The sequence below is a fragment of the Crotalus tigris genome, unplaced genomic scaffold, assembly GCF_016545835.1.
Source record: "Crotalus tigris isolate CLP2741 ecotype Arizona unplaced genomic scaffold, ASM1654583v1 scf7180000024341.3516292, whole genome shotgun sequence".
NCBI classification, from domain to species: Eukaryota; Metazoa; Chordata; class Lepidosauria; order Squamata; family Viperidae; genus Crotalus; species Crotalus tigris.
Genome location: NW_024100511.1, coordinates 1,974,611 through 2,002,500, shown reverse-complemented (window position 1 = coordinate 2,002,500; position 27,890 = coordinate 1,974,611). Strand labels below are relative to the sequence as shown.

General features: G+C 40.8%; 2 protein-coding genes across 3 annotated transcripts in view; one reads left to right on the top strand and one right to left on the bottom strand.

Moving 5' to 3' along the window:
• NCAPG (non-SMC condensin I complex subunit G) overlaps positions 1 to 3,696 on the bottom strand; it is a 42,343-nt gene extending 38,647 nt beyond the window's left edge. For both annotated transcript variants that reach the window (XM_039326515.1, XM_039326516.1), the window contains exons 1-4: positions 3,601 to 3,696; positions 1,965 to 2,074; positions 973 to 1,179; positions 124 to 352 (exon numbers count right to left, since the gene is read on the bottom strand). In XM_039326515.1, the coding sequence (XP_039182449.1) occupies positions 124 to 352; positions 973 to 1,179; positions 1,965 to 2,072 (544 nt within the window). In that variant the 5' untranslated portion in view covers positions 2,073 to 2,074; positions 3,601 to 3,696. The remainder of the gene's footprint in view (positions 1 to 123; positions 353 to 972; positions 1,180 to 1,964; positions 2,075 to 3,600) is intronic.
• An 11,568-nt stretch (positions 3,697 to 15,264) lies between these two features.
• The window catches only part of LOC120300473 (uncharacterized protein K02A2.6-like), a 35,428-nt gene continuing 22,802 nt past the window's right edge, over positions 15,265 to 27,890 (top strand). Inside the window, exons 1-2 of the mRNA XM_039326541.1 lie at positions 15,265 to 15,498; positions 16,796 to 17,285. Of these exons, the coding sequence (XP_039182475.1) occupies positions 15,265 to 15,498; positions 16,796 to 17,285 (724 nt within the window). The remainder of the gene's footprint in view (positions 15,499 to 16,795; positions 17,286 to 27,890) is intronic.

The following is a 27,890-nucleotide window of genomic DNA, read 5'->3' as shown; positions in this document are numbered from 1 at the left end:
AATGTGAGTTTGATGAGTTTCTGCCATATTAAATACTAGATAAAGTTAAAATATTGCAGTTTCTTTTAAAGATCAGCAGAAATAAGAAGTTTAATAAACCACATGAATTGGCAAGGAATATACCATTAACAACTGGACACTGGTCATCCTTGGGGTCCTGAAGCCTGGACAAAGCCAACACAGCTTGGATTCTCACATTTGGTACTTTGTCTCTTGCTCTGAGCTGCATAGCAGTGTTAATCTGATCAAACAGTTTGTCTTCGATCTGGGCATTCTCTGGCAGACTTCCCAAAAGTTTATTAGTAAGTTGGCACACACGAAATCTAACTGCATTGCTGTTAGCTGGGTGGGACTTAAAGACAAAGAGAGATTCTTAAGCATTCATTGTTATTATGGTTATACACAATTATAGATTTTAAAATGTGTATCTCAGCTATTATTGTGTGGTCAGAGCTTTTATATAGCTCTGGCTACACAATAGTAGCTGAAGTACAAATTTTACTATTTTGTTATAATGACAAAAAAAATCCAACACTTATGCTCAGATCCTTATATACTACATTAATTTATTTCCCCTTTCTGAAGCACAGAACATCTGCCCCAGCCCAGAAATGCTCTGCACAATAACTTTTGCTTAAAGGCAGCAATTTTCATTTGTAGAATTAATCTGTGGAAGCCACAGATTTAAGCATAACACAGAAATATTGAATAGAAATGGCTCTCCTGTACAAATGAATTTCAGAAAGTCTAACTTAAGATCAGCTAATCAACTGCTTTGTATTGCTTTCCTTAACTAAGGCAGAAAAAGATAAAGCCTTACCTCCCAATGTTATATTAATGCACATAGATTAATATGTATTGGGCCATTAATAGCTTATTTGCAAAGTTTTGGATGGTGATGGATACACATTTTAATGAAAGTTTTTATCTATGTAGTACTAATTATTTCTTATTACTCTACAGCTATGGTACCTCAAGGAGAAAGGCAAATAGGTAATTTAGAAAGGAATTCTCCATTTCCTCTTCTTCAGCACCCTCTTTCTCCGAATTATACAATGAAGCCAGAAACTTGGCCACAAAATTTATTACTTGTTCCACTGCAGATTCCCGTTTGTAGATTACCATGGCATACTTCAGATAATGAACAAACTTTTCATGAAAACAGTTCTTGTCCTGTAACTAGAAGCAAGAATTAACCCATAAGTTCTTGGAGAAAAGGCTAGATACATCAAACAAAAGGTCAAACTCCAAAGAATTCGGTCAAGACATTTGCAGACCTTCTTGCTGATACATCCCATTCAAAATATTCTTCTCACCAGTATTTCTCCTTAAACTGGCTCTTAAACCAGACATTCCTACATGTGAGCATAACTCTGCTTATCCCAGGAAGCATAGATCAGCATGAGGAATGCTGGGAAGTTAGTTCCATAATTACAGGAGCACAAAATACCCCTACAACTTTAGAAAGAGACCATCTACTACTAGCACTTTGTTTTTCCACATGCAGAAGATGAGATAGCTAGTGTCATTGATGCAATGAACATAAATTTGGGCAAACTCCATGGAGGGCAGGGGGGCCTAGTGTGCTATGGTCCATGGAGTTGCAAAGTGTTGTACACATTTTCGCAACTGAACATTTTTTCTTATTCTTTCTCACTGATGGGTATCTCTCTCTAGCTACTGCAACGTCAAATATCCATACTTGTTTGTTTGGAATTATAAATATGTCTGGCTTATTAGGGGCTAAATGGAAATCCCATAGGATCTTAACCTTCTTGTTCTCAATTACTACCATCCTCCTCTTATTATTTTTTTCCCATTTTTGCCCACTTGTTTTTCCATGCTTTCTTAAAGGCTTCATATTTTTCACAGTGGAAATCTTATAAGTAAAAGAATGATTGTCTAGTGACTTTTGCAAACCTACATAAGAAGTCCCACAAGAAGGAATGATAAACAATACTTACCTCATTATAGGTATGCTTTAAAGATATCACCAATTTGGCCTGATTTTGGTGAGGTTTTTGAGCTTCCTCAAAGGCCTTCCTAATATCAAACAACTTTTCCCCTTTCATAGCTACAATCAGAAGGAAAAATGTAGAAAACAAATAACACCTGTTATATCAATTCCATCAACTAATTCCTTGCTTCTGCAATGCCCAGCTGTGGAGGTGTTTCATCTTTTGCAAGTTTTCTCTGTTCAGTGTATTCCTTAATGTGAATATTTAAAAGACACAATGACCCAAGGTGACACAAATATGGAAGACGTCTATGGAGATTCTCAGTCATCTAGGTCATGGTTGTCCCAAAGGTGATTTTTCAGGAGGCAACTGGACTTTCTTGTTCTTCTCTGAGGATGTTTCGCTTCTCATCCAAGAAGCTTCTTGGATGAGAAGTGAAATGTCTTCAAAGAAAAACAAGAAACTCCAGTTGCCTCCTGAAAAAGCAGCTTTGGGACAACCATGACCTGGATGAATGAGAATCTCCATAGGCATTTAGCTAGGCACTTTGGGATGAACACCCTTCAAATGCTGAGGGAGTATGAATGGACTTCCAGAAAACACTGCAGACTACAGGAATTATTTGCACTTCAGTTTGAGATTCATCCCTAACAGCCTGTGCCTGTCTTCAACTGTGAAGGGATACAGGGCAGAAAACATCCTGCAGCTAAGAAGGCTCCACACACATTTGCACTACTCAGGTGACCCTGAGTACACAGATAAACCTCCAAATGGCCTCAACAATTCTCTAAAAAGAATGCAAATGACCAGCTGTCTGCAAGGAATATAAATCCTTCCATTCCCCACCATCCAGTCAGAGCTGAAGAAGCTTCTTGGATGAGAAGTGAAACATTTTCAAAGAAAACAAGAAAGTCCAGATGCCTCCTGAAACAGCACCTTCGGAAATATGGAAGACATTACTTCCAATTCTTTTCTTCCTGAAGACGGCTCAGCCCATTATGGCCAATTTCTCTAATTAACAAGGGTTCATCTTGACAGCTAACTTACAGTAGCTATAGTGAAATTAACCCATAATGGAGACTGCAGCCTTCAGAAAACCATAGTAAAAGATCCACGTCTAACCTTATGTCAAACTCCTTAAAATCAAAACAAAACCAACTGTAGTCGCCCAACCAGAAAATACCTTCAGTAAGATTTAATTCTATTAGAGGCTATAAGCCACTTTAAATTTAAATCCAAGGTAGTGTTTATATGATCCCAGGAAGTTTCAGCTGCTTTAAAAGACCTTCATGGAACCAAACCCAAAGCAGTAGTTTGGGTCTAAAAATGGTCCAGATCCTAAAATGGGCTGTGAAGAAACATTTTTTCAATATCCTAATGGAAGGGACATCGAAAGGTAGCCATTGTCTTTCCTTTGCTCAGCCCAAGCAGCAGCGCTGCGAGTCTCCGAATGGACAGCTGGGGGGGGGGGCTGCTGAGACGCTCATGGCCTTTCTCCAAAATCCCGCGGGCCCCCGTCCTCCGGTCTCTGCTGCGCCCCCACGAACGGCTGGAGAGGAACCCCTGCTGCCCCCAGGCCCAGGGAGAGCAGCGCAGGCGGGATCCCGGCGGAGGCGCAGCGCCCCGAAGCTACCCATCTTACCTGCCCCAAACGGTTGTCTGCGCAGCTGCGTCTCGTCCTCGCGCTTTCGGGCTGTCTTCAAATTTTGCGCGCTCCCCACCGGAGCGGAGAGTCTCGCGATAGACTGGAACTTTCGGGCGGGGTAGTTGCTGCCACTGCTAGCGGTGCCTTTGTTTTTGCAACTGCGCCCCCGTGTGCGTGCTCGGTGGCTCGCCGGCCTGCCCGCGGTTGTTACGGAATGATGGGCTGCAGGGGTACATGACTAAAAATATGTTATTTTTGCATTATTAAAATCATTCTTCCTTTATTATTATGGCAAAGGGCCAGCGTCTCTGGGCGGGAATCTGCTGGCTGTGAACTGAACCATTAAGCCAAGCCTACTATGTTGACTTGCCATGAATTGTAACTAGTTAAAATGTCCTAATTCGCTCATTTTCAAAGTAAGCTTGTAAGTAAGCTTTGTCAAGAAAGATTTCGGCGGCGATTATGCATTATTTTATGGCAGAAAATACCTTAAAGCAGATATTTCAGCATGAGGGAATCCATTGTCGGATGGACTTGAATTGAGTTTTGTTCACCTCAAATTTGAAAAAGTACGAGACAATCGATGTCCAGCGGCTTAGCTATTGAAGATGCTGCAAATAAATAAATAAATAAATAATGAACATCTTTAACAAAGCAGATCGTTTCTTTTTTGTCATTATATCATGTCCTGTTTAACTAATAAAGTAAAAAGCAGCTTTATTCACACCACTTATGCAACATTTCCAACTTTCATAATAAATTTGTTGTTCCCTTAACAGTTTGCTTCCTGTGCATCTCTCATCTGCTGTATTTCTGAAATTTCTGCAACAGATTTTTCTCAGTTCTGATCTTGCAAGCAAATATTTCAATTTGTGTGCAAATAAGCTTCAGACACACCATTGTTCCCTAAAATAATTTGGAATGAAAGCGAGGCTATTTTAAAAGATGGGTTTTTTTTTTACTTTTAACTTTAAAAAAATTACAATTTTAAATTTTTTAATTTTTCTTTAAAACTTTTTTTTAATATAAGTTTTATTAAGTTTTTCAGTTTTTACAAGAAAGTGCTTAGGAAACAGTGTGGTGATACGATAGTCAATTATCCAAAAACCAACACATTCATGTATAATTCAAATTAACTCATTAAAAATACCCTCTCTAGTTCCCACCAATCATGTAACATATTCAGATTAATACATTTCTAGTACAAATCCATCAATCAATAAAATTTATAAAAAGCCATTAATTGTAAAAATCCCAATCCTGTATTTAAGCTTTACAAAATTCCAGTTACCATATTTCAATTAGCCATTTAAACTTATTATTTAAACTTTGGGTATCCGTAATTTCCCTCTAGTCATAACATAGTAACAATAATAATATCTAAAAAGAAAGAGAAAAAGAAAAAGCATATTATTCCCACAATTACATTATTACATTTCCTAAACATATTCTATTCTTGTTCTAATACAAATACCATATCTTCTATTAACACAATTCGTTTTCTTATTCTCCATCCAATATAAAATAATTATCATACATAAAGTAGACACATTAATTCAAAAAATACAGTCTATATCTCAGATATATATTCTACTAACCAAAAATTTTCCTCCAATTTATAATTCTAAATCTTAAACCTTAAGTCAATCCGTGTCTAAAAAGTCTTTTTAACCCATTACATACAATTTTAGATCACACTCTTAAGTCTTATTCTAGCTTTCATTTTGTGCCAAGCTGGTTTCCATAACAGAGCCTCTATATCAACAAATAAATCTCTCTTTATTCCTCGTGGTATCATTTCAGTCGAAAAAAACATCCCATCCTCTGTTTTAGGAACCTGACTCCTTTGTAATTGATTCCTTCTTGCTTTAAAAATTCAACTCTCAACATTTGATTCTGCTGAGTAAGACACACAATTATGTCCAATTTTGTAGTAAGTAGTTGGTTATCAAAATTGTCATAGTTCTCAATAAATTGTATTTAAGCGTCAATTCCTGTTACTTTTGAAATTGTATATGGTTTAGTTAAAGTCATTTTTTGATCATCAGGAGTCTTGATAGATTGTATATAGAATGGTGTAGAATCTTCTTTGGTATTGATTGATTCCTCTTCTGTTGTTTTTTGGTCTGTAGGATAGTCAAATGAAGTCTGGAGATCGGTTTGTAAATTCAAAGCAGAGTTTCTGTTTTTTATTTCTGTAGTAATCTCTTTTATTTTAACACATACTTGCTCAGTGGCTTCATAGATTTTTTCCAATATAAGTTTACAGTTGAGTTGTAAATAGGGTTTCTCCATTTCAATAGTAACTAGAGACAATCCTGTTATCTTTTAGTGGAGGCTATATTTAATGACAGTTAGCCAGTGTCCACCCCCACAGATTTAACAGCAGTTGAACTTCTTTGTCTTTTCCCTTTTATGATGATCTGAAGGTCAAAACCAACCTCAGCATCAAACAAGAAAAAAAACAGTTACAATTTTAAATTTCTCCACAAGGTGTCCTCAGTAGATTATAAAATTTCTTCCCAGACACCAAAAATAATGATAAGAAAATCAGGGAAAAGTAGTATTCTTCACATATAAACTAAATCCAGTAATGAAGTTCAATAATAAGATTTTTTTCAAGACCCCAAAGTAAATATAAATAAAAAATAGTCAATAAAAATAATTTTCTTTCTTTTTTCAAAGCTTCTCTTCCCACACTGACAAATGCCACTCTCTCAAAGAAGGGAAATAATTCCAAAAATGCTTTTTACAAGGGAAAAAAGGGCTAAGAGAGGAAAGAAAAGGTCTCACCGGGATCAACCACAGGTTCTTTACGCTTAGGTGTTCTTCTGACTTTCAGTTACTGCAGCAAACTGATCAGCTATTTTACTGGCCGATTTTTTCTCCATCGGCCCTAAGACGCAATCTCAGACCACGGAAGGAACTGCCACCCTTCCACAGTCGATGAGGACCTCCTCAATGGTAGTCACCCTTCCAGGACGACTTTTCGACCCGATTAAGTGTCTACTGGCAGAGGGAAAGCAGCCAGCGAAGAGAGGAGTCTCTTCCCATAACTGTACATGCTGCGATCTGGAACTGGAAGTCTTTTTAAAAAACTTTTTAAATTCAATTTTAAATTCAAAGTTTTTAATTTTTCTTCTTTTTTTAAAAAATACATTTTTTAATTTTTAGGAAAAACAACAAATCTGTGGAAAAAGAGACTAATGTTGTGACTTGCAAAATATATGTTTGAACTTATGCCCATAGCAGACCCTAATTACATATGTTCCAAATGTAAATTAATTATTAGAAGAAAAAGTAAAGGATCAACTCTAGCCACTCTAAAACAACCTACAAAGCAAAAAATTCTAACCTAAGCAAGAAGACTACTCCCAAATTGAACACAATAGGGAACAGCTTCCTAAAAAATATATGATCCCAAAGAGGAAGACTGATGGAAACATTACACTTATAGAAGAAAATAACAACCAAGACCAATGCTCCTGCTACCTAATCCAGTCCACTTCAATGAAGCCCGTCTGGGCCTCCCCTCAGAAGAAAGTATGCGGACATCTATAAAAGAGGCATCATCAAGTGTTTATAGAAAAGAGGCATCTCCTAACATTTCTGTCACAGGAAGAAAAATATCCCAGACTTCCCTAGGGGAAACAAAGGTGAATATTGGTAATAGGAGACTCAGTTCTCAGGGGAACAGAAATCTGTAATCTGCAGACCAGACATTCAATCTAGGGAGATAAATTGTCTCCCTGGAGCAAAAATCAAAGATGTGACTGAAATAATAAACCCTACAGATTACTATTCCTTTCTTCTCCTACATGTGGGGATGAATAATACGACAATGAACTTGAAAACAATAATGAGATTATGAGCAGCTAGGGACAAAAATTAAGGAATTAGGAGCATGTGGTGTTTTTGTCTATACTTCCACTAAAAGGTCAACATCCAATGAGGGAGCAAAGGATTTTAGAAACAAATCACTGGCTTAAGAATTGGTGTCGTTAACAGAACTTTGGATTCCTAGACCATGGTCTACATTATCTACATGAAGGGCTCCTGGCAAGGGATGGGCTGCACCTCACAAGTACTGAGAAGACTGTACAGGTAGTCATCAATGTACAACCGCAATTGAGCGCAAAATGTATGTTACTGAGAAATTTGTTAAGTGAGTTTTGCCCCATTTTACGACTTTTCTTGCAGTTGTTAAATTAGTAACAAGAGTGTTAAGTAAATCTGGTTTCCTTATTGACTTTGCTTGTCAGAGGGTTGTAAAAGATGATTACATGACCCCAGGACACTGCAACTGTCATAAATGTAAATTAGTTGTCAAACATTTGAATGTAAATCAAATTACTACTTAGTAAGCTAGAAAAATGTGGGATAGACAGCATCATCACCAAATGGATTTGTAACTGGCTGCAAACTGTATTCAACATGTAGTTCTCAATGGACCTACATCTATATACAAAAAATAAATAGTGGGATACCCCAAATGCGGTATTAGGCCCAGTACTCTTCAATATCTTTATAAACGATCCTATGAAGGAATAGAAGGGGAACTCATCAAATTTGTAGATGATAACAAACTGGCAGGAATAGCCAACACCCCAGAAGATAGGCTGAAGATCCAGAAGGATCTCAACAAACTTGAACCCTGGCCCTATCTAACAAAATGAAATTCAATATAAATAAAAGTAACATTTTACACTTAAACAATAAAAAACAAGTGTACACGTACAGACTAGGTGGAACTTGGCTCAATACCAGTAAGTGAGGGGGATCTTGGAGTGGGCAATTACTTAAATATGAGCCACCAGTGTGCGGCAACAACCCCAAAAGCCAATGCAATCCTATGAAGTATTAGTACCACTTTACAAACCCTTACTATGCCCACACTTGGAATACTGCATCCAGTTTTGGTCACCACAATATAAAAAAGATGTTGAAACTCTGGAAAGAGTATAGAGAAGAGCAACAAAGATGATTAGAGGGCTGGAGGCCAAAACATGAAGATTGGTTGCAGGAATTGGGTATGTCTAGTCTAGTGAAAAGAAGGACGAGGGGAGACATGATAGCAGTGTTCCAATATTTGAGGGGCTTCCACAAAGATGGGGAGCAGTTTATTTTCAAAAGCATCAGAAGGCAAGAAAAAAACCAATGGATGGAAAATAATCAAGGAGAGAAGCAACCTAGAATTAAGGAGAAAGTTCCTAACAGTAAGAATAATCAAGTGGAATGGCTTGCCTTCAGAAGTTGTGGGTGCCCCTTCACTGGAGGCTTTTCAAAAAGAGACTGGATAGCCATTTGTCAGAAATGGTATACGCTCTTCTGCTTGAGCAGGGGTTTGGACTAGATGACTTCCAAAAACCTTCCAACTCTGTTATTTTATGTTATTCTATGTGATTCAAAACCTATCCATTTTATTTTAATACAGAAACCTGGTGAGATGAAAACCATGGATGGAATGGACTGATAGATGGTTACAAATTGTTCAAAAGAAACAGGTCTGCAAAAAGAGGAGGGAGAGTTGCACTATATGTAAGAGAACACTACATATCTGCAGAAATGCACATGATCCAAGACAAAATCTCTCCAGAATGTATATGAGTCAGTATAAAAGAGAAAAAAAGTGACATTACCATAAGTGTATATTACAGGCCACCCAACCAACCAGAAGAAATAGATGAAATCTTTGCCAACCAGTTAACAAATGTACGCAGGAAGCATACCACAGTAGTAACGGGAGACTTCAGCTATCCAGTTATTAACTGGAAAACAAACTCTGCAATGAGCGAGAGATCAAACAGATTCCTAACCAATCTAGCCAACAACTTTGTCACCCAAAAGGTGACAAAGGAGGAGGAGGGAACTAGATACAATGCTATACTGGACTTAATTCTTACAAACAGAGAAGAAGTGATAGAGGGAATCGAAATTGCCATAACCTTGGATGAAAGTAACCATGTCATACTAGAATTTAATATAAAGCAAACACTAGCAATAGAAAACAATCCAACCAACATCCTAAATTTCAAAAGAGCCGACTTTAACACACTCAGAGAGAGCCTAAGAAAGATCCCATGGATGAAAATCGTAAAGGGGAAAACAACCTAAGAAGCATGGGAAACCCTGAAAAAAGTGATCACAAAAGACCAGACCAGCACAATACCATTGAGAAAGAAAAACAAGAAATTCAGAAAGAAACCAGCATGGCTGCACAAAGTTCTCTCTAACAAACTAAAAGACAAAAAAGACAAATACAAAAAATGGAAAGGGGCACATAACCAAGGCCGATTATCAGCAGACAGCCAGAACATGCAAAGAAGAAGTCAGGAAAGCAAAGGCCCAGAATGAACAAAGACTTGCAACAGAAATCAAGGACAACAAAAAAAGTTTCTTCCAACATTTTAACAACAAGAAAAAAGTCAAGGAAACTGTAGGCCCACTAAAGAGAGAAGATGGCAAGGAAAAAACAGGCAACACGGAGAAAACAGAGCTGGTTAACTCATATTTTGCATTGGTCTTCACACAAAAAGAAACCATAGACCAACACATCAAAAAAACACTGCAAAAGACAAACTAGAAACAAAAATCAAAATAAGCAAAAAAAGTGGTAAGAGAACACTTATCCAACCTTGATGAATATAAATCATTGGGGCCTGACAGTTTACATCCCAGAGTTCTGAAGGACCTGGCAGATGTTATCTCAGAACCATTGTACCACATCTTTCACAAATCCTGGAGCACCGGGGAAGTACCCGAGGACTGAAAAAGGACTGATGTGGTCCCCTTCTTCAAGAAAGGGGGGGGGGAAACGGACCCAGGAAACTACAAACCAATCAGTTTAACATCAATACCTGCGAAGATCCTAGAAAAGATAATCAAAAAACAGATCTGCAAACAACTAGAACCAAACGAAGTCATAACTAGCAGCCAGCACGGGTTTGTTAAAAACAGATCATGCCAAACCCAAGCCTACACCCTTGATTGGTCCCACAATAAAAGCATATAGCAAGATTTCCTACCAAGATTTCTTAGAAACAGGTCAAATAATGGGTAGAAAAGTATGAAGCAACTTTTCAGAAAGGATTCTGGCAAGGTCTCAATGGGAGACCCATTGCCCCTTATCAGCTTCTCAGAATCATATTTTAGCTATTGCATTCTAAGAGTCACTGCAGATTTCAGGCTATTGTAGATGCAATCAGACGGGTCTGGTATACACCTGGAGCATATAGCTAAGTGTTGCCAGACTTGCCATGCGAACAATGTTTCATCCAGGAAAGCAATCCATGAGGGAGGAAGGCTATGGGTACAACACCCCTTTGAAAAATTCCAACTAGACTTTATTCAGTTACCCAGAGCAAATGTTTCCAATATGCCTTGGTTTGCAGAGACCAGCTCACCCACTGTGTGGAGGCTTTTCCCTATCGCAATGCCACCGCTCTTGAAACAGCATGGCACTCATTAAAAGACATAGTGCCAATACAATCCTGGGTTTTATAAACAGGCATAGAATCAAAATCACGCAAAATACTAGTACCGCTTTACAAAGCCCTAGTAAGACCACACCTGGAATACTGCAGCCAATTTTGGTTACCATATCACAAAAAAGATGTTGGGAGTTTGGAAAAAATTCAGAGAAGAGCAACTAAGATGATCAAAGGCCTGGAGACTAAAACATACAAAGAACGGCTGCGGGACTTGGGTTTGGATAGTCTAAAGAAAAGAAGAAATAGGGGAGACATGATAGCAGTGTTCCAGTATCTGAGGGGCTGCCACAAGGCAGAAGGGGTCAGGTTGTTCACCAGAGCACCAGAGGGAAGGACAAGAAACAATAGTTGGAAACTGATCAAGGAGAGAAGCAATCTGGAATTAAGGAGAAACTTCCTGACAGCGAGGACAATTAACCAGTGGAACAGCTTACCCCAGAAATCGTGGGTGCTCCATCACTGGAGATTTTTAAGAGAAGACTAGACAATCTGTCCAAGATGGTGTAGGTGTAGGTTCTCCTGCTTGAGCAGGGGGCTGGACTAGAAGACCCCCAGGGTCCCTCCCAGCTCTATTCTATTCTATTCTATTCTATTCTATTCTATTCTATTCTATTCTATTCATAGCCCCTGCTCAAGCAGGAGAACCTGTACCATCTCAGACAAGTAACTGTCCAATCTCTTCTTAAAAACCTCCAGTGATGGAGCACACACAATTTCTGAAGGCAAGCTGTTCCACTGGTTAATTATCTTCACTGTTAGGAACTTTCTCCTTGATTCCAGGTTGCTTCTCTCTTTGATCAGTTTCCAACCATTGTTTCTTGTCCTGCCCTCTGGTGCTTTGGAGAATAATTTGACTCCCTCTTCTTTTCTTTAGACTAGCCAAACCCAAATCCCGCAGCTGTTCTTCATAAGTTTTAGTCTCCAGGCCTTTGATCATCTTAGTTACTCTTCTCTGAACTTTTTGGTGACCAAAATTGGTTGCTGTATTCCAGTTGTGGTCTCACTAGGGTTTTATAAAGCGGTACTAATGCTTCATGTGATCTTGATTCTATGTCTCTGTTTATGCAACCCAGGATTGTATTAGCTTTTTTGGCGTATGCTGCACATTGCTGGCTCATAGACAAGTGATCATCCACTAGGACAGGGCTTTTCAACTGGTGGTATGCATGCCACCTGTAGTACTTTGCCACATGGCAAGTAGTATGCGACTGTCCTAGAGAAGTATAGTGGGGGAGGAGAATGAGCCGAAGCGACCCAAGCCCGAGGGAGAGGCAGCTGAAGTACTGTGTGGGCTTGGCAGAAGCCCCAGGAGCCAGCAGGGCTCCAGCTGATTGGTGTTTCTGGAAGCAGAGTGGAGCTGGAGGTGAACTGAAGAAAAAGGGGGGAGGAGAGGAGGAGGGGCTATAAAAGAAGGTGGTTTGGGTGGGAAAGAGAAAAAAATACAACAGGGAAAGAGAAGGAGAGCTCAGCAGGCAGGGAGGAAACAGGGACAGGGAAGAAGCAACAGCTGTTACTGGAAGAAACGGTCCCCTGGTTCGTTTTTTCCAGCCAGGAGAATGCAATCAGCACTGATGAAATGAAAAGCCGGCAGATGAGCATGTCAGAAAGGAGGTAGATATATTTAGTTCTGGATCAGCTGGCAGCTTGATTGGGTTTCCATAAGTATTTTTGTACAGTTTTTACAGTATTTTGTAATTCAGAGGCTCGGTTTGTGTGCATTGGTTATTGGAATATTTTTGTCTGTATTTTAAGCTAGCAATGAGTCCAAAGTGTTGACTTCCATAGGTTTAATCCCTTTAAACAAATGTAATTAGTTTTACCCCTTTATTTTGAGTCTTTGTAAGGCTTTTAAAAAGTTTTCTTTGAAGATAAACAAGCTTAATTTAAGGTTAAAGCTTTTCGTAATTGCCAGAGCCTTTCAGTCTCGAGTTGCAACATTGTGGCACGTGACACACCTGAGGCAGCTTAAAAAAAAATCCAGAGTTTATGTGTTTCTTTATTTTGTGAGCCTTTCTTGCTTTGCACTTGATTCTTGTGTCTTTAAGGGTAAAAGGAAGGGATTGGGGGGATGCATTCTTACTACACTGAGGAAAAAGCTCAGAAGGGAGAGAGGAAGAAGGGCCGACCAGCTACGTCAGGGGTCTACAAACTTAGCAACTTTAAGACCTGTGGACTTCAACTCCCAGAATTCCTCAACCAGCCATGATGGCTGATGTTATATCCTGGACTCTGATTGACAGAGCAGGTGCAGGAAGCTGCACTAAGACCTGGGCAGACCACGTGACCTGCTCGAGCCAGACAGGCTGTCTTCAGCTTACTGAGCATGCATGGGAGTGGGAAAATACGTTGCATTCATTGGCTGATGCTGTCCCTTGCAAAAGGTATAAAAGGGGGCAGAGCCATTTTGTTGTTGTTCTGTTGAAGCTGAATAAAGAAGTACCTGTTTGTTACTGTGCCTCGTTCAATGCCTACCAACGCAAGAAACAAAACATTGCGACAAAGGTGGGATCGTGCTGCAGAAGATTCAAAGGCTGACTTCACAATGGAAAGCCTGCAAGCGCTTAGAAGTTTGGCTTCCAACTTCCTTCCTTTCTGCCTGCCAGTACGAAGACGCTGAAGGAGAGCACGGCTAGGACTGCCCTGGAACCCCTTCGGAAGCCTGCGCAGCATGAGGTATTGAAAGAGGCTGCCAAGAATCATCATGGCGAAGATTGGGCGTTTGTCTGAGTTCAACGTCATGCATCCGGAACGCTGGAGCTCCTACATTGCCAGGGTGGAAAATTACTTCAGAGTCAACCAAGTTTGTGAGGACGGCCTTAAGGCCACGACGCTGGTGTGTTTGTGGTCAAGAGACTTTTGACATCACTGAAAACTTGGTTGCTCCAGCAACCTTGGAATCCATTGCTTATGTGGAGCTTAAAAAAATGCTAAAAGAACATTTTGAACCAAAGCTGTCGGTCATAGTGTGGCAACATGCTTTTGAACAGCAGGACCAGTGTCCAGGAGAGTCTGCCGCAGACTTCATTGCTGCTCTGCATCAAGCTGCAAGGTATTGTGAGTTTAAAGACTTGGAAGAACAGCTATGAGACCGGTTAGTTTGCGGTCTGAGGAGCCAAGAGCTGCAGCAAAAGATTTTTGCCAAAGAAACCGTTTCCTTCCAAGACGCACTGAGGGAGATAACGGCTGAAGAAGGAGCAGGTGGAGCTGTTAAGGCCTTGTGGCTCTCAAAGAACACTCAGTGTTTGGACTCTGTTCATCAAGAGGTCACTGAGAGAGTTGAAGAACCAGAATTGGACAACAAGGTTGATCATTTGCAACAGGCAGCAGAAAGAAGGCCTCAAAGGCAAGCCGACAAAAGCCTTGACAAGGCAGTTCCCTTCTCTCGGTGTTTCGGGATGTACCAACTGTTGTTTTTGTTCCGCTATTTGCTGGACGTGTGGCCGGCAAGGCCACATAGCCACCATCTGTTTGGATCGCAAGAAAGACCGTCCATCGGAAGAGTTGCCTTGGAAAGGTACCAGGGTCCCCAGTCAGAATAGGGTGGGTTTTTGCGTGACCAGAAGGAGCATATTGAGAACAAGTGCCCACCGCCCATTGAAGAAAAAGCTTCGGCTTGAAGTCAGACTGCAGGGGTTCCCCTTAGAAATGGAGCTGGACACAGGTTCAGCTCTGTCAATCATTACCCAGAAAACCCTCAAGCAGATCTGCTGTAGAAGCGGCCAAAGAGTTAAGCTCAGGCCGTCGAATCTTATTTTGACCGACTTCCAGAATTCCTGAGTCAGAGTGAAGGGAGAGGCCACACTCAGAGTGCAGTTTAGGAACTTTGAGGGGGTTTTGGATGTCGTCGCGGTTGACAGTGACCGCACGAGTCTAATTGTACTCGATTGGTTTGATGCGCTTGGAATTCAGGTGACTGGGTTACACAGTCTGCAACCGGCAATCCTTGCAGTGGTGTGTAATGAATTTGCTGATGTGTTCAGCCCTGAGTTAGGGGGCCTACAAAGGACCTCCAATTGCCTTAAGATTAGACTCTTCCATTGCATTGATCAGGATTAAGCCTTGTTGGGTGTCTTTTGCGTGTAAGCAAAAGATCAATGCTGAGCTGGACAAGCTGTTACAGCAAGGCATTTTGGAACCTATGGATAGTAGTCCATGGGAAATACCCATTGTCATGGCACTTAAGGCCAACGGAGAAGTCCGCATTTGTGCTGACTATAAATGCACACTAAATAAAGCATTACAGCAGTACTCTTATCCGGTGCCTGTAGTGAGCCACATCCTGGCGTCTCTACAGGGAGGCTACATTTTCGCCAAGTTAGACTTGGCGCAGGCCTATCAGCAGCTGGTGGTGGACAATGCCATGGCAGAGGCCCAAACAATTGTGACCCACCGGGGTGCCTTCAAGGTCTGAAGGCTACAGTTCAGGGTAAATGTAGCCCCTGGCATCTTTCAAAGCATGATGGAGCAAATGCTCCGTAACATTCTGGGAGTATGGCCATACTTTGATGATGTCCTCATCTCTGGGGAATCAGTCGAAAACCTGTCTGACAGACTTCGGGCCGTTTTGTGGCGTTTCCGCCAAGTGGGGCTGAAGCTGAAACAGGAGAAGTGCAAAATTGGAGTAACCGCCACAGAATTCCTGGGGTTTCGTGTAGATGCCGAAGGCATCCATCCTGCTGAATCTAAGCTCAAGGCAATTCAGCGGGCCCCAAATCCCAAGTCGAAGAGCGAGCTTCAAGCCTTCCTTGGACTTCTGAATTTTTACCATTCATTTCTCCCCCACAAAGCCACAGTGGCAGAGCCGTTATACTGGCCTTGGACAAATAGGCTCCATGAAAGTGGACAAAAGTTCACGAAAGGAGTTTTGCTGAGGTCAAAGCATTGTTGTCTTCAAATGCTGTTTTGGCTCATTTCAATGAGCAGTTGCCAGTTAGCATAGCTTGTGATGCATCCCCTTACAGGATTGGGGCTGTCTTAAGCCACCTTAGGGCTGATGGGACACAAGTCCCTGTAGCCTATTATTCCAGGACTCTGTCTTCTGCTGAGTGAAATTACGCGCAGATAGATAGAGAAGTTTTGGCCATTGTTGCTGGCATTAAGAAGTTTCATGACTTTTTGTATGGCCGCCATTTCACGGTCTTCACAGACCACAAGCCACTTCTGGGGATGTTCACAACGAACAAATCATCTCTCCTAGAATGTTGAGATGATCAATATTCCTTTCTGCTTACGACTACTGCCTGATTCATAAACCAGGCAAGGAAATGGGCCACGCTGACGGCCTTAGTAGGTTGCCTCTACAGCTATTAGAGTCGGATCCTGCTTTGGCTAATCACATCCTGGCTATCCAGGATTTGCCTGAGTCTCCCCTCAATGCAGGGGATGTAGCCACAGAAATGGCTACCAACAACACGTTAACACGTGTGTTGAACTGTGTGCTGTCAGGATGGCCTGACATGTGTCCTGGCACTAACTTCCAGAGTTTCTGGAAAAGGAAGCATGAGTTATCCACCTTTAAGGGTTGTGTCCTTTGGGGCAGCAGGGTAGTAATCCCGATCTCACTGAGGACTAGGGTCTTGGCTTCCTTGCATGAGGGACATCTGGGAATAGTCTGGATGAAGGCGCTTGCACGCAGCTACCTCTGGTGGCCTGGGCTCGATAAAGAGTTTGAGACCCAGGTCCAAGGATGCCACATTTGCCAGCAGTCCCGGCCTGAAATGCCACAGGCTCCCGTTTATAGATGGGATACCACACATGCTCCTTGGTCGAGGGTTCATATTGACTACGCTGGCCCCTTTCAGGGGCAACTCTTCCTCATTGTGGTGGACAGTCACTCCAAATGGCTGGAGATCACTCCAGTGACCACTATGATGACTGCCAGGACTATCCAGGTGTTGAGGGGGATTTTTGCCTCTCACGGGCTCCCAGATGTCCTCACCTCCGACAACGGACCTCAATTCACCTCCTCGGAGTTCCAGTCCTTTCTGAGGGTGAATATGATTAGGCATGCTACTTCTGCACCTTTTCATCCGGCCTCAAATGGCCAAGTGGAACGCATGGTTCACACTACAAAAGAAGCCTTGAAACGGCTCACCCATGGAAACTGGCATCACAGGTTGGCAGATTTCTTCTTCTGTCACCGCACTACACCATGCACATCTCCAGGCAAGAGTCCAGCTGAGCTCCGATGGGGTAGCCATCAAGTTAGATATATTACACCCAGATCAGGTTGCATCACAGGTGCCACAGTCAAGGGAACCAAGGAAATTGCAAGTGGGTGATCTGGTTTGGATGTGGAGCTATGGACCTGGGCACCTTTGGGTGGTTGTGGTGGTCTGCAAAGTTACTGGGCCACTTTCATACAAAGTAGCCTTAAGATGGTTGTGTGCTGTGCAGACACATTGACCAGCTGCGTTGGAGGTTACTTAGCCACTCTTCCACTCCTGACTCTGCCCTCGGGGAGGAGGAGGACCACGATTGCGATTGTGGATCTCAGTCTCTCAGCGAAAGCAGGACACTGCATTCACCAAATGGGGTTTTTGCCAACGAGGCGGCTCCTAACTCTGGCACAGCGTCCATGGGACATTGTACTCAACCAACTTGCTTCTGTGGGCAATGCACCAACGGGCCACTGCACTCAATTGGCTTTTCACGCCGCATCTACCTCAGGCCTTGCGCCAACGGGACAGTGCTCCCAGCCAGTTGTTTATGCCGATCCAGGGAATTCCACCCCACCAAGGAACTCTGGCTTGGACCTACTGGAAAGGGTCAGCCAAAGTCAAATGGACAAAGGGTTGGGCCTACTGGAACAAGCCAGCCTTCACGATCTAGTTTCACCTGTATCAAATGTGTCTCAAAGTCCCGGCCTGCCGAATCTGGCAGGTGAGCTTGCAGATCGGGCACTTGCAGCAGCTCCGAGACAATCAGAGTGGGCCAAGGGCCCACCGAAGTTCTTAAAGGACTACGTGAGGTTTCTGTTCTTGCAACCATAAATGCTTTTGTATTTTATTGCAATGGAAAAGCTTATGTATGTCTTTGGGGAACTGACTTCATTGTGCTATGATGTAATGTATGAGGAATATTGTATATGTTCCTTGTAACTGATTTCAATTACTATTATTTTGATAAGTGAATGACCTATAATATTGTGTATTGTTGGTTTTAATATAACATTGTGAGGCCACATGTAGTATTCTAAAATATTAAGTATCTGTTCCTGAATCAGGAGGGGAGGGGTGTTATGTCCTGGGCTCCGATTGACAGAGCAGGTGCAGGAAGCTGCACTGAGACCTGGGCAGACCACGTGGTCTTCCCGGGCCAGACAGGCTGTCTGTGGCTTACTGAGCATGCATGGGAGTGGGAAAATACGTTGCATTCATTGGCTGACGCTGTTCCTTGCAAAAGATATAAAAGGGGGTGGAGCCATTTTGTTGTTGTTCTGTTGAAGCTGAATAAAGAAGTACCTGTTTGTTACTGTGCCTCGTTCAATGCCTACCAATGTGAGAAACAGAACAGCTGAGGAATTCTGGGAGTTGAAGTCCACAAGTCTTAAAAGTACCAAGTTTGAAGATCCCTGAGCTAGCTGGTAGTGGTGCATATTAATAAACATGGATAAATACATCATACATTTGTCAGTGCAAAGGGAAAGTGATTCAGTAAAGGAACAGCCACCGAAGAAATTAAAACTGGTACTTTTTTCCTTTTTTTCTACAGTTTGTAATATTTTATTAGTTTATAGAATAAAATACAAAAATACAAAAGCAAATAGTAGGACACAGTGGGGAGGAAAAAGGGGGGGAAAGTGAGGGGGAGAAGGGAAAAAGAACAGACTTCCTCTGTTGTAGTAGAAGGAAGTATTAACATTGAACCTCAACTTTTTACTTTTTCATAATATTATAAACTAGCCACTTCTATAACAACAAATGAATCTAATCTGTAAACCCCAAATCCCCCCCTTTTTTTAGTTATCAAGTTTTTGACACCTTGCTAAGCACTGGTGGTACACAAATATTGTCATGTCCTAAAAGTGGTACAATCTGTGAAATGGTTGAAAAGCCCTGCACTAGGACTCCAAGATCACTCGCATAGTTACTGTTTTTGAGTCAGGTTTCACTTAACCTGTACTTATATCTGATTTTTCCTGCCTAAATGTAAAACTTTGCTTTTCTCCACATTAAAACTCATTTTGTTGGATAGGGCAGTTCCAGTTTGTCAAGATCTTTTTGAATCCTGAGCTTGTCTTCTGGGGTGTTGGCTATCTGCCAGTTTGGTGTCATCTGCAAATTTGATGAGTTCCCCTTCTATTCCCTCATTTAAGTCATTGATGAAAATATTGAAGAGTACTGGGCCTAAGATGGAGCACTGTGGTACCCTACTGCTTACTTCTCTCCATGTGGATGTAGTACCATTGAGGACTACTCGTTGAGTATGGTTTGTTAGCCAGCTACAAATCCATCTGATGGTAATGTTGTCTATTCCACCAGTAGAAGTAGTGTATACCTTTTTTTAATGAAAATTATCAGCACTTTTGATCAGTGACATCATCAAAGTAAACAAACCCACGTGCTGATTACGTCAACAGGTCATGGCCCTAAACCAGCGGTTCTCAACCTGTGGGTCGCGACCCCATTTGGGGTCGAACGACCATTTCACGGGGGTCGCCAAACAACGCAATCCGCCATTTTTTTCATCAGCCAGCGCAAGGGGCGGTGCCGCGCATGCGTGCCGCGCAGGGGGCGGTGCATGGGGGCGGCGCAGCGCATGCATGCCATGCAGGGGGCGGTGCCACGCATGCGTGCCGCGCAGGGGGCGGCGCCACAAATGCGCGCCGCCTGCTTATCACCAGGGTCGCCGTACAAAAAGGTTGAGAACCACTGCCCTAAACGGAAGTGACGTGCTCAGCCCCCACCCTCCAGATGTGACATTTTGGCCTAATCCCATCAAGATTGGCAGTCAATCCTCTGGGTACATGATTAGGTTAACCCTAGACTAATTCTATGGACATGCAAAATCAAAAAGAGCTAAGTAAAATGAATAATTAGTAGAGGCCTGTGTTTTTGGGAAACAAGCCCTACTTTGGGGAGCTGTTAACCCTAGATTATTCTATGGACATTCAAAACCAAAAAGAGCTAAGTAAAGTGAATAATTAGCAGAGGCCCGTGTTTTTGGGAAACAAACCCTACTTTGGGGAGCTATTAACCCTAGACTAATTCTATGGATATTCAAAACTAAAAAGAGCTAAGTAAAGTGAATAATTAGCAGAGGCCTGTGTTTTTGGGAAACAAGCCCTACTTTGGGGAGCTGTGAAATAAAAAATAAAAAAGGTTTTTTATTTCTAATCATTCTAGTCTAACGATGCTTTTAATTTTTGTGGAGTTTTAAAAATCAGTGCCTCAAAAGCTGGGGAAAAAGAAGCCCCTGAAAGGCAGCCAGAGCCTGCATTTAACCCCTTTTTTCTAAAAGGTATTTTTTTCTAAAAGGTATTTATTTCTAGGTGGCTTTAAAAGCATTTCCTCGAATGCAGGGGAAAAAACAAACAAACCACAGCCCCTTTTAAAATCCACAGCTGGTTTTTACCTTTGTAAAAAATCTAAAGACACGTATTTTGCCATTTGCACCCTGAATAAAATTTATTCTGCCCCCCTCCCCCCTATAGCAAAAGACAAGGAATATTAACAGAAATTAAAATGCTCACAAGAGGCAAGCAGCCAACCAGGCTCACAGAGGCAAGCAGCCTTGCAGTAGGGTTTTAAAACTTGTTCAGGCATGTCAGGACCGCGATTCCGGGCATGCGTGTTTCTGGCTGTCTGCTAGTAAAAAAGGGGGTTAGGCCTTGTTTGGGACGTGGCCGGGCATGTCATGCTCCCCGTGATCTGGGCATGCGCAATGCTCAAGGGCGTGTCATTGCAAGGAGCAGGGGAGTTTGTGTGGGCAGGCCTGAACAGCTAGCGATTTAATCCCAGCAGTCTTTTGAAGATGGCAGCCTCTGATGGAGATTTGTTTGATGTAAATTTGACCCCCAAACCACCCAAGCGTGGGTGCAGAATAAGAAAAGGACCTGAGTTATACAGTTTCATTGAAGAGAACAAACTTATAAAGCCTTGTTACATCTGCAAAACATCAAATGGTAAGTGTGTGTGTGTGTGTGCGTGTGTGTGTGTGTGTGTGTATATATATATATATATATATATATATATATATATATATATATATATATATATATATATAAAATTTGGATTGCTAGCAAAGAATTAAGGGAGAACTGGAATAGCTATTTCGAACTCTTTAGTTCTTTTCAACCAGACATACCCTTCTGAGATTCAAACCTGGGCTGTCTGCATGTTAGGCAGCTGTATTAAACCTCTAGGCCACAGGCTCTTTCTCTCTTTTGCCAGCTGTGTTAGGGAGGGAAGAAACAGGGGAGGAGTTATCTAGAATGCTGTATGTTACACCCTGTTGACTCAAATATGGGAGAGAGAAATCTTTTGCCTTGTATCAGCTCAAACTAGAGCCATCCACAGGCAGCAGTCACAACTGTGACATCATATACATTTCTAAAATTTGGATTGCTAGCAAAGAATTAAGGGAGATTAACACAGCTGACAAAAGTGAGAACGAGCCTGTGGCCTAGAGGTTTAATTAATTAACAGAAAGGAAAGACATAAGTATTTCATCCTTATCAGCCAATATGTGCATTGCAATTCCTAACAGTTGCCTGACGTTCTGGCTGGGGATGAGATAAATCCTAATATCTTTTGAAAACATTAGGTTAAAGGATGGCCCAGGATTTTGATAATCTTTAACTGGTAGATCAAGATACTCTGATAGTATGACACTTGGCTATAAAAGAATCCTGCATGCCTATATTGGCATACTATGATGCTTGTTTTATATTATTTGTCTGTGATAAATGTGTTTTTCTGGCCCTGAAATGGAACCAAAGAGCACATAAAAGTGAAGCTTCCTAAGATTTGCTCAGATGGATTTAGTACCTTCCTAGAATTTGTGGACTAGCTTGTTTGCATACTCTCTGAAGTGTTAATACAATCCTTAGAGATTCTGTTCAGTTCCTTGAGTGTTATGATTAGTAGTATGATACAGATCAATGGTTAAATATGGACTATCTCAAACCAATGAAATGAAAATAGTTTTCAACAACATTGTTGAACTGCAATGGGTAGTTTTGACTTAATTCTGTTTAAGAACATAAATATTAAAATTATTTTCTTGATTGATTTCACAGATATGTTTTATGACTTTACATACCCCCTTAAATTGTTCTTAAGCTCTGTCACTCTTGATTCCTTAGCCATGATTGATTGATTAAGTGCTATCAAGTAGTTTTCTACTCCTAGTGACCCCATAGATTTTTCTCTGACAATCTATCCTTAACGTGATTTTTTTAGGACTTCCAATTCTAGACATAGATTTGCCTTAATCCACACTTGACTCTGTTTCCTTGCATGTTGCCAGCAATAACCATCAGTTGTTTTTTTATTTTTATTTTAATCTCGATCATTAGACAGGTAAAAGAAAGATGAAGGGGACAGAATCTTCATGGAAGGGAATTTGGGATCCAAGTTCTGTTCTAGTTGAGGGCTTTACCATTACTATTCATTACAGTTGATCCAAGAGAAACCAAGAGAACCACATTTGGGTGAAATCACTTAGCTTTAAATGCTGGGAAAAAGTAGCACTTGATTTGTAACAAGCCACAGCACCCTAAAGATTGCCAACCTAGAATGGTGAAAATAATTTATTACATATTCATTCTGAAAGCAAATGGTAATTAAGACCCTAAAATGGAAGGGTGGAAGATACCCTACTACATGGCACACCTATAATATAGAGAAGACATGATTGTCAGGGAAGACCTTGAATAAATAGTATCAGCTTCCTAACTGAAGCATTATTGTTTAATCCCAGGATCTATTTGTACATCAAAGTGAGATTTCCAAACAGCCTAAAGAAAAAACAGCCTATCTCTGCCCTGAGCACTAGAATTGGAGCAAAACTAAAGTACAGTTCTAACAGGTCCATCAATTTTACACTGAGCTATTTTTTATACATCTGCTAGCTATTTTACTGAAATATGCTAATATTCTTTTCATAACAGAATAAATGTTGTTTCTTAAAAGTTGGATTACATCTTAAGAAGACAGAACTCTTGGAATATCTCTTCCAACAGGCATCTTTATTAAGAGAAAATGATTGCAGGCGTGCTAGCCAGGATCTGAGAAATTCTCTCCCATCCTTTAATGTTTTAAGTGTTCCCAAGCAGCCCCCACCCCACAGTTCTTCCGGGCGACGATCACTCATCCTCTCTTTTCCCAGATCCTAGGTGTTGCATTATTCTGCACCTTTTTCCTCACTGCTGGCAAAAGGGAGACTTCAGAGAGTGAGTAGATGAAAGGCGATGGCAATATTGTTATGGTCAGTCCTCTTGATGAGAATCAACATCCAGTCCTTTTGTAGTTTAATGAAGGAAGTGAGAGCCATAAACCCCCCCTGCTCATCCCCCTTCTCCTTCGTAGTATGACAGAATCCAGAGAGAGCAGAAATGGTTTTTTTTCAGAGTAGGTAGCTAGAAATGAAATATAATTGGATTCTGACACAAACGGTCTTTTGCAAGTCTTTCAAGGGAGATAACCAAAACTTTGCAAGAGGAATGATACTACCAAAAGACAGAATTGGAAGCTCAAGTACTGTGGCAGATTCTGTTTTGATATTTCATAACAATTATCTACTTCAGAACTGTAAGCCTGATTCCTCTCAGCCATGGCAATTTTAAAACTTCAACTCCCAGAATTCCTCAGGGTGGCATTTTAAAATTGCCAAGGTTGAAAAATATGCTTTATATAAATCAGCATTTTGAATAAGAAGTGATGTAAGATGGAGTGATCCATTTGTCTTCAGCCTTGGCTTCTTGGCCTCTCTGATCCTATGGTTTCATTGCACATGTGGGTACCACACTGTAAAGGCCAACCCATGAACCAGTTATGTGGGGGAAATTGCACGTGCAGCAAACTGCCATGCTTTCCCCCCCCCCCCCACAAACCTCATAACCTTTTGATACCCTTTGTCCTAGTGAAGCAGCCAGAAGGTCATACCCTTTTGACTTAATGCCTTACCTACCTAAACAGATAATATGCTTAGTTCCTTCTCCTATCTCTTCCTGTCTTTGTTAGTTCCTTCTGTTTTCATCTACCTGTATTTGTTCTTACCTGATCTTTGACCGTGTAATGTGTTACTAGAAAATAGTTGCTTACATGAAGACATTTTCCAGTGAAGAAACCTTTGTCAGCATTTAATGGTAAAGCCTATGTATGTAACAAGTATATAAGAAGCAATAAACTCAGAGTTTGTCAAGCTGTGTCCTGCAGCTTCAAACCTCTGCTCAAGACATGCCTGCATCTTTTTCTTAGTGTCCTACATCTGGCGCCCGAACAGGGACAGCCCCCCATGGAGCAACTGGGAGCAACTGGGACACCCCCCCTTTCCGAGGGAGCAACAGCCAACTTACTTACCAGCGTCTGGAATAGACCCCTAAGTGCACATTCATTCTACGGGACCCCTCAGTGGTAAGTAAGGGTTGCAATCTATCTCAGCACCAGCAGAGGAACTCAGATTCCTATTACACAAATCAGGCGTGAAAACGCCTGAGGCAGACATAAGGAAGCTGGTGGGTGAGGTAGGGAAACATTCCCCTTGATATCCTAAGTGCTGGACGCTTAGGTTACCAGATTGGGAAAAAATAGGGCATACTTTACATCTTGAATCTCGGGCTCCAGTACAGGTATTACATCAATGGCATTAATGCCATCAAGCAGTGGAAAAAATTGGTTCAGATGCTTCAGCAGGGCAACAATTAACTACAAGCCCCACACCTGATTAAGATCAAAGTAAAAACTGTGCCTCCGAAAGCATCTTTAATTGGATTTTCAGCTCCTTCTGAAGAGGCTAATTCTTTTGCCTCCTTACAGGCACCATACACCCCCGTAAGGAAAATATTAGAGGAACAATCTTGAAGTAGAAAAAATATATATCGGGAATTGTCAGAGGAATTTAAAGAAACAAATTAAAATATACTCCTCTGCAATGTGTTTTGAACAATTGGGATGTTTTGAAACTTCAAGTAGCTGTTAAGTTTAACCCTGTCAGACAATGTCTGATGGTGCTTTGTATTGATGTGTAGAAGTATAAATAATCTTTAACAAGACAACATTGAAAAACTTTGTAAACCTCCAGTTAGCTAGTTTATCTGATAACAAGTAAAGCCACGGAAGAAAAAGAAAAGAAAATTCAAAGAACTGAAAGCAAGTTTTTTTTTCCCTTTTTTCCCCCTTTAAGCTGGCTCTATTCAATTCCCCTTTGTCAGAGGTGAGGAGAGGAGGCTGCTACTTTTCCCTCACCCTTCACACCTTCAATATTCCTTTTAGTCTTTCCCCAATGTCTTTTGAAGTTGCTGGGATAAATTGGAAGTGAACACAAATATTCTCCTCCTTTTTAATTAAAAGGGGAGGCCTGTTTTAGCCTCAAACCCCAAACTGATGTGTGTTTTGTTTATGTATACGTGTGTATATATGTATATGTGTGTGTGTGGACACCCTGAACATTATGCTTGGGCTTGGAATGGTAAGAAAAATAGGAGATGATTAAGGGCCCATATTAAAAAAAAACACTTTTGGTTGGAATCACCTCATGATTTGAAATATTTGTATGTGGAATTGTTTATACAAGCAGCTAGAATGAAAATGAATGAATTAATTTGTTGATACCTAAGTGTGTGTATTAGCCCTCAAACCCCACCCCCCACCCACTCTCTCCCAGGCTGTAAAAGAAATAAAAAACTGCAGATTTTATTGTTGTAATTGAAAAGTAATAGTAAGTGTTTGCATGAGAAGAGTTCCATGGAGAATGTGTGAGAAAATTTATGGAAAATGCATGTGAAGGAGAGAAAACTAATTTTTAGTGGTGAGAAGTTTGTAACAAAAACTTTTCCTGTCTCTTTTGTTTTTCAACTGGCTGTGTTGTTTTAAGAGCAAGAGAGACAGAAAGAAGGGGGGGGGAACTGTTCGTTTAAAACTTTTTTCCCTCTTTGCTTAGAATTCTGGTTTGCAAATGAAGATTAAATTTAATGCCCACTCTTGCAGTTTCAGATTACAAAGTTTTACTCAAAAGAAGAGACAGTAATTGTTGGACAATTTTTTGGGGGAAAAAGTGTTGAGTTTAAATTGTTTAGTTAGACCTATATATCCATCAACCAAAAGAAATAACTCTGAATTGTTTTACTTAAGTTTTGTAAATGTTTAACCTACTTAATAGAAATTTGTTTCCATCTTTGATTAACTTGGAATTTGACTTATTGACCAAAGGAAAACAACCTAGAGATCTCATTGTAGTTCTACTTGCAGCATTTGCCACAGTTGAGCAAATTAAGTACTTGAGTAATCAATTTGTAGACAGAATTCCACATAAAAATTGTCATTTAACACTTTTTGATATTTCTTATTAGTAAGCTACTTACAGGAGTATTAGCTGTGTTAGAAGCACAAAAAGTATATTGTATTGAATGGCTTTACTTATCCCGTCCCAAAATGTTTTATCTTTTATCCAGGCTGTTGCTGAAATAACCTTAAGACACAATCGAGCTTGTCCTTGAAATGGGATTGATTTAATCAATATTGTTCTTCCTATCCCAAAATTTGATTTTCAATTTTATTTTCAGAATAACTTATATCTTCAATGCTGACTATATAGGCTGTATTTCATATCATCTGCCTACACTGCAGTGCAATCCTCATCACAACGCTCAGAATTATCTGCTGCTATTTTAGCTTTCCACACCTTTTCTCAACAGACTTTTAACTTAATATCTGACTTTCATTATGTGTGCTAACTTATTTTTAATTTTCCAGGTGTTTACATCATGCCCAGGATCAACCTCAATCTTATGGCTTTGTTTTTAACTTTACAGCAGCTATCCTTTATTTTTCACATATGCATCGGTCCTTTAAGGACTGCCTTCACAAACAAATAAAAAAGGAGGGATCAAGGGTACCTAATTTGGCATGGATAAATCATCAAGTCAATAAAGTCCTAATAACTTTAAATCAGCTAAATATTTCTTTTCAAAAAAACTACTGCCTACCAGCATCACTTTCAGCAGAAAGCTGTGCTCCCTAATCCATTGGGCAACCAGCCAATGATGTCATGGCATCAAGTCCAGAACCCAATACTGGAAATGAAGCAGGTGACTCTTCAGACAGCACAACATCCCTTTTGCTCTCGCCATCGCAGTTGACCAACAATCTGGGGCGATGTGAAAAACCTAACTTCCAAAGCACAGATGGTTCTGTGGAAACAGGGAAAAGAACTTACACCAGAGAATTTATGCACTGCCATATCTGAACTGCCATATTTTGACTGCAAGTTCCTTGTCATTCTTTGCCTCTCTTTCCTTCTTAATTGCTGTGGGGGGGCTCAAGCTCTCCCACTCATCCTTTAGAATCACAGATGAAATATAATATTTGGGTGCAATTAGCTAATGTCACACAAGTGACAGACTTTTGTATTTCTGAATCATATGATATGGAAAATCTACTCTCTACCTGTCTTATACCTGTCTGTGTTCCAGCTTCAGTTTTAAAAAAAATATACTGGTTTAAGCAATTTTCTATCAGACAATGAATTTCATTATGCAACTATGTCAAGCTGGGGTCCTATCTCTTATATGTTACCCCTTGATGCTATTGTTTCACATACACCAATTGTAGCTGTTCCTACAAATCTTATTTG